Raw genomic sequence first — 6,906 nt, forward strand, 5'->3', positions numbered from 1 at the left:
GAACTTGGACCGGCGTGCGGCTGTCCCGCCGGCGCTGCTCCAGGTCGGCGTACTACTGCGCTGTCATGGCGCTCCGGGACGACGATGAGGAGCTGCCGTCGCTCCCACCACTGTCGATGTAGTGGAGAAGGCGACCACGCGCCTTGGGAAGAGGCGGCGGCGCGCGATGCTCCTCCTTGATGACGCGTCGGGGCGGCAGCGAGCGACGCTCCTCCTTCACGACGCGTCCGGGCGGCGACGAGAGCCGCTCTTCCTTCACACGATGTCCAATTTGGACGCCGCGGCTGCACAGCGGCGGAGAGCGTGGAGGGGAAGCCAGCTCCGGCTCCACGGGGAGGAGCTCCCCCGGTGGCGGAGCCAGGCCCTTGATGTGGACGGCGGAGCTACGCGGCATCTGCTTGTCGAGCTCCGCGTTAGTGGCGGCGTAGATCAGGTCCAGCACTAACGGCGCGAACTGCGGCGACGGCGGCTGCTGGTCCTCCTCGTCACCAGAGGAGATCACGATCTTTGCCCGCGTCGAGTCAGCGTCAACCGATGAGGACGACGGCCCCGGAGTTCGAGGGTGGTGTCACCATGATCCACTAGATCCCGCCTCTAGATCGCCTGTAGGTGCCGATGCCCAGGACTTTCCCATTGCCGGAGATGTGGAGGGAGATGGGCAGGGAGGGAAGGGGGGATGAGGAAGAGGAGGATGCGACATGGACGGCGCTGGAGTGCGGCTTAAATAGTCGCGGCCAGGCCATGCGAAGGGCCGGTCAGCTGCTTCAATGTGGCGCAGCGGCCGGAGTTGGTTCCTCAGGAACCTACGTCCGCTTTTAAGCGGCGACTGCCGTGAGGTCAGATCGGTCAACGCCGTCTTCCATCCCTCCCCGGTCACATCACGACATCAATGCAGGCCTCCGCGTGCTCTGGGCTGCATGAATGCGGCGTGGTAAGTAGCGCGTGCATTAGAAGAAATGCACGAGGGGGGCGCATGACTGATTTTTTGTGGGCCAGAGCAATGCAGTCAGAAATGGCCTGGACTCTCAGAAACCTTCCTATATTTGTCTTTAATTTGCGGAAGAAATAGCGTCTGGATCGTTTCGCGAACTGATACAGAACCGTGTTGGATGACTTTTGCAATCCTAACATATGGTCCAAACAATTGCGGTTGCGGAAGGTTTGCAGATCCGCCTTGAAAATGCCCTTAGACACGTAAAGTTGCGGACGTGGACTACAAAAGTATGGCCGACCAAGTGTCCCATTGTTTGTTTGTCGGTCTACTATCCATGAACGTGGCATGGACACCTAGCCGCCCAAAGCGCATACGCATGTCGGCATCCACGTAAACCAACACCCGTGGTTTACGTGGCACACGGTCGACAACACGTACGCATCTCCTCGCAGATCAATCATGACAGATACCGTCAACCATCCAAGAAGCCCACGCCCGTGCATCGTTCCCCAAGATGCTCTAGCCGCTCAGTGGGCACGTGGCAGCAAGTCGGCTGCGCTCGCATGCCGACAAGCCGTCCCATCCGGACGCCACGTACGTGATGTGGCGCGACGCACCCACCGTCCCAGAGTGGTATAAGATGGCCACCATGCGCTAAAGTTAGCAGCAGACGACACCATCTACACACCATCTCTCCATCTGCTTGTTCTCATCGCCTCAAGAAGCTTTGCGTTGTATACGTTCGACCGGCCGTAGGATGTGGATGAGGAAGAAGAAGGCGGCAACGACGAGGCCGGCGGCCAGGAGGAGGGCGCCGACGTCTCTAGGGGCGCTGTGGCGGCGCGTGGTCGGGCCGGCCCGCGGCGGCAAGACCAAAAAGACCAAGACCAAGAAGAGCAAGATCGGGTCGCTCTCGCGCGCGTTCCGGGCGTTCTCCTGCGTCCGCGGCCATGGCAAAGGGAGGATGGCTGCCCGCGCAGCGCGCAGGTACTGATCGGTCTGGGACGCGCACGGCCGCCGTCCGGGAGTCGAGAGCTGCCCATCACAAATTTTATGTTAACTTTGGATATCCTGTACCCACGTGTGTTTTTTCCTGCGGGGACTGTATCCACGTGTTGTGCCTGTACTGCGTGCTGTTTGTAAAAACATACCTTCATTCCATAACGTAAGACGTTTTTTGACACTACACTAGAGTCAAAAAAATGTCTTACGGGCGGAGAAAGTACTGGTCCTCGAAAGAGGAAGTTAAGTGCGTTTCGTAATCTCATTAGAAATAATTTTTTCAAAAACTCAAGACACATGCTCACAGTAAGCACGCAGCCACGCATGCTCATTTCATCACTATAAACATGGCGGGTGCTAGCCGCCGGTGGACCGGCCCAAATTTGGGCCGGCAGCCGCGCAGCACCGTTGGATTTTGGCCCTCCCCGCGTCGTGTTCTTCGCTCGCGAGAAAAAAAGAGGACCCGCATGCTCCCACGGGCACAACACTCCCCATATCTGCTGTTGTGGCCGTGCCCGAGCTAACTTTTTTAAAATAAAGCATTTGTTTTATTAATTTTCAGAAATATTATGCCGAAATATATTTTTTCAAAAATAATATTCAGTTGATCAAGAATAGGCTGATTAGTACCCAATCGGCTAACAGCAGGCCGATTGGGCTAATTGGCTTAAAGTAGGACGATTAGGGCTGATGGGCTTAAAGTAGGGCTAATTGGCTTAAAGTAACCCGCAATTTTTTTTTGGCTTAAAGTAGGATGATTAGTTCTAATTGGCTTGCTTTAAGCTCATCTTCTCATGCCTAAGTTTCATGCTTCTGGCCACCGAGATGGGTAAGCATTATAGTGTAGTCTCATACTCTTGCCAAGATATGTCCTGGCACTGAGATGGATAAGCATTATAGTGTAGTCTCGTCCTCTTGCTAAGATATATTTAAATCCTCAGCAGAGGAAACATACAGCTTAAAAGGATATAAGGATTTGGACATATCTTGGCGAGGATACGAGACTATATTACAATGCTTACCCATCTTAATGCTCAAAAAGGGAAACTTAGGCATGAAAAAATGAGGCAATGCACCTATAAGCTTACAGAAAGCCAATTAAAACTAATCATCCCCTGTAAACCAATTAGTTTCAATCAGCTTATTGTAAGCCAATTAGTTACACTCGAGCCCAATCGGCCTTAGCCGACATGGTACTAATAGGACTATTCTTGGCTAACTGGATCGAATCGGCCAATCAGATGGTTGATTATGCATTATTTAAAAAAAAGCTGACATGGTACTAATCAGACTATTCTTGGCTAACTGGATCGAGTCGGCCAACCAGATGGTTGACTATGCATTATTTAAAAAATATATTTTTGACGTAATATTTCTAAAATTAATAAAATAAATGTATTATTTAAAAAATTAGCCGTGCCCGAGGGGCTCCAGCAAGGTCCCGCCCCTGGCCGCCGTGATGCGCCGACAGTGATCCTATGCATCGTTCAACGTGAGTGCAACTCTAAAAACGTTCAGATCCAGCTTTCAAAAAGGATTTTCTCCTGCTTTGTATTACAAAACAACCAACCGAACCATTCAGGGATAGATGCTGGGGCGGAAGCAGCACAGTCACGCCCAAAAGAAACGATAGAGAAAAAGTAAAAGAAATAAATGCCGACAATGGCGGATCAACAAAAACGAAGAAGCCTCGTAACCGCTGCTCCCACCGGGAATCTTCCACTAGGCTCCAAGACTCCGAAACGCTGGCACCAATCAACACCTCCAAGAAGGATCGCGACGATAACGACACTGCTGTCAAGGATTTCCCTCGGTACACGACAAGGCGAGAGGAAGGATAGCCCCCGAGGCCCTTCCGGAAGGTCAGGTGGCACCCACGGGCGCCACTGCGCCGGTGTCGGCCATGCCGATAGGGGTTTCCCCCGATCCCAACCCTCACCTCAGGCACTCCGGAGCCTGCCACCAAACCAACCACCACCCTACGCCAACGCGGTCTTGAGGCCCCCACGCTGTCTCACCACGGCATCGCGAAATGAGGACAACACAGCGATGATTCAGAGCCGGGACTAGGGCAACAACACCGTCGGCACGAGGGAGGGCTCAACCTCCACCGTCATCGACGGTAGCTGTCCGGACGCAATAGTAGGAGCACACTAGGCCCGTGGGCCCACAGGCCCGGCCGAGCCCTCATAGGCCCGTAAAGCTCCCGCCCTCGCGCTGCTGCAGGCACGCAGTCGACGCCGCCGTCCCACATCTGAGCCGCTCCTCTTCCTCACCGCGCAGCAGACAACGAGGCCATATCGGGGGGCCGGCCCGCTAGGACCCAGATGGGGCCCGTCGGGCCCAGATCTGGGCCGGGGGCGCGACGCCGTGCCACCATGTTGCCCCGCCGCCAAGGAGCGGCGCCGACACCATGCCTGCTGCCGGCCGCCGTCGTAGGGCCGCCGGACCGCAGCCAAACCGGGCTGCACCGTCGCCGCCTCCCTGCACCGGGAAGGGAGCACGCACGCGGGGGGGACAAGAAGGCCCGCCGCTGCCGGCACCACCCGGGCCAGCGCCGGGGGCGTCCACCGGCGGCGGCGGGGGGAGACGGGGGAGGAGGAAGCCCGCGGGAGAGGAGCTTGAGCTCCGCCCGGCCACCTCCCGGGGGGCGGCGCGAGGGCGGATCTGGACGGGGGAAGGAGGGGGACGGAAGGGGACGGGGGCGGGGGGCTAGCCGGCGGCCGACGGCGGTAGAGGGAGGAGGGGGAACCCTAGTCGCCTCCTGTGTCGTGGGAGCCCCTTTGTTCGTCTTCAGATCCAGCTTCGAGCCCGCAGTTGCCATGATTGCATCATCCCTAGCGTAACAGCCACTATCTTGTCCAGCAAAAAGATTTGAAAACCAACAAATCCCCGATGGTCGACTGGAACAAAAACATTATTAGGTTCCAGCAAAAAAGACATCGGTTCCAACAAAAAAATTAGCAGGAGAACTCAGTGGTTAATTTGTGGCAAAAGAATTTACTAGTTCCAGCAAATAACTCAGAAGGGGGATTTCCATTTTGTTCGATTATAGCAAAACAAACAAAAAATGTAGCAAGAAGGATTGCTAGTTCCAGAAAAGATAAACACTTGTTCCAGCAAAATAAACTCAGCAGGGAGACTCCAAGTGGTTCGATTATAGCAAACAAAAAAGCTAGTTTCAACAAAACAAAAAGATGATTCCAGCAAAAACAAGCATCGGTGGCGATGGCGCGTCCGGTTTCAGCACAATGCATGTGTGATTGCAGCATTTGCCGATGTTTATTCCAACAAAATGGAAGGCCGGTTGTAGTATAGGTCAGCCGTAGCAAACCATCCCCGTCATCGTCGTTGCAGCCTCTCTCTCGCCGACGGACGTGCGAGCACCGCACCTCTGCAGGATACCGCTGTAGCTAGGAGCACTGCACCTCCCACCCACCCACAGTCGCACTCTGTGCACCTTTGCAACTACGTATGTGCTCCTCCGGGATCGCTAGCTTGCCACACACCTCTTCCGCCGTCGACGAGCAGTTTGGAGGTAGGCCACGAGAGGGAGGATGCAGAGGAGGAATGATTGTGGGGGCTGAGGGCAGACGTGACGTGATGAGGAAGAAAGGATAAGTGTTGAGCGTACGTTGTCTACCGCATGTGTATAGGACTTGGGTCTGTATTTATACAGTTGTATCTCACTCTCCCTCGTATATTTGTACATCTTGGGAGACAAGTAGAGGCCGGTCCACCTTGTACCTATATATGTGCGTCATGCACACGATTAATGAATTATCGATGCATGCAATCCCTTCTTTCCAACTAACATGGTATCCGATAGCACGCCGATCCCTTTCCTCACTTCCGCCTAAACCTGCCGCCGCCGCCCTACAGCCGCCACCGCCGCCCCTTGTTGCGTCGCCGCTGCCGCCGTTGTACACTGCCGCCGCGCCTCCCTCTACACCGCAGCCGCCGCCCCCCTTCCCTACCGCCGCTGCCCCTTCCCCCTAGCCGCCGCACTCCTCCACCCTAACCCTACCCGAGCCGCCGCCGCTAAAACCCTAACCAATCCGAGCCGCCACCACCCTCCCAACACCGCAGCTCCCCATGGCGTCTCCCCTCTCCAGCAACTCCAACCCCTTCGCTGGACCCGCGCCTGACGCCACCCGCCGTTCGCGATCTCGACATCCACACCTGTGTCCCCATCAAGCTTGACCAGTCCAACTCGTCATACTACGCATGGAAGACCTACTTCAACCTCCTCTTCCGCGAGTACTACCTCCTCGAGCACGTCGACGGGAGAGTTGATGGCGACCTCATGGCGGGCGATCCAGATTGGGCGGCCATTGAGGCCTCTCTCATCCGGTGGTTCTATCTCACCTCTCGCCGGACATCTTCCACACGGTCGTCTCGGAGGATGACGACGCGTGTGCCGTGTGGACCAAGATCAACAACCTCTTCACCGATAACAAGCTTCAACGTCTTGTGTTTTTGCAGCAGGAATTTTTCGGGTATCACCAAGATGACTCCTCCATTGATGACTACTGCATGCGCCTCAAGCGCCTCGCCGATCAGCTCCGCGACATCGGCGCCAAGGTGTCGAACGAGCTCATGCTTAACACCCTCACCGCCGGCCTCAACGAGGATTTCGGCAACGTGGCCTCGAACCTCTCCCTGCTGCCGAACCCGACCTTCCAGTCCGTCACCGCGTATTTACGCTTGGAGGAAAGCCGAATGAACAAGGTCAAGGCTTGCGTCCACCACACCGCCCTCGCCGCCGGGACGTCTCGTGGGCATTCGCAGCCCGCACCGCCTCAACCACGCCCGCCGACGCCATCGGGGTACTACCCCCTCCCGCCTGCTCCGCCAGCACCTCCCGCTCCGCAATAGCAGCAACAGCAGGGCGGGGGCAGCGGTCGCCGCAACAGGCGCCGTTGTGGCGGGGGCGGCGGCCGACCCCACCACCACCAGCAGCAGTCGGG

The 6,906-nt window shown here is 56.3% G+C and overlaps 1 protein-coding gene across 1 annotated transcript; it reads left to right on the forward strand.

Moving 5' to 3' along the window:
- The first annotated feature begins 1,609 nt into the window (after positions 1 to 1,609).
- On the forward strand, positions 1,610 to 2,305 carry LOC119293415. Its single transcript, XM_037571902.1, has one exon. It carries the CDS (start codon positions 1,692 to 1,694, stop codon positions 1,926 to 1,928), a length of 237 nt encoding a protein of 78 aa, XP_037427799.1. The 5' UTR covers positions 1,610 to 1,691; the 3' UTR covers positions 1,929 to 2,305.
- The last annotated feature ends 4,601 nt before the right edge of the window (positions 2,306 to 6,906 follow it).

Source organism: Triticum dicoccoides, chromosome 4B, assembly GCF_002162155.2.
Source record: "Triticum dicoccoides isolate Atlit2015 ecotype Zavitan chromosome 4B, WEW_v2.0, whole genome shotgun sequence".
NCBI classification, from domain to species: domain Eukaryota; kingdom Viridiplantae; phylum Streptophyta; class Magnoliopsida; order Poales; family Poaceae; genus Triticum; species Triticum dicoccoides.

Coding starts and splice junctions, on each gene's coding strand:
- LOC119293415 (XM_037571902.1), top strand. CDS start 1,692: ATGTGGATGAGGAAGAAGAAGGCGGCAACGACGAGGCCGGCGGCCAGG.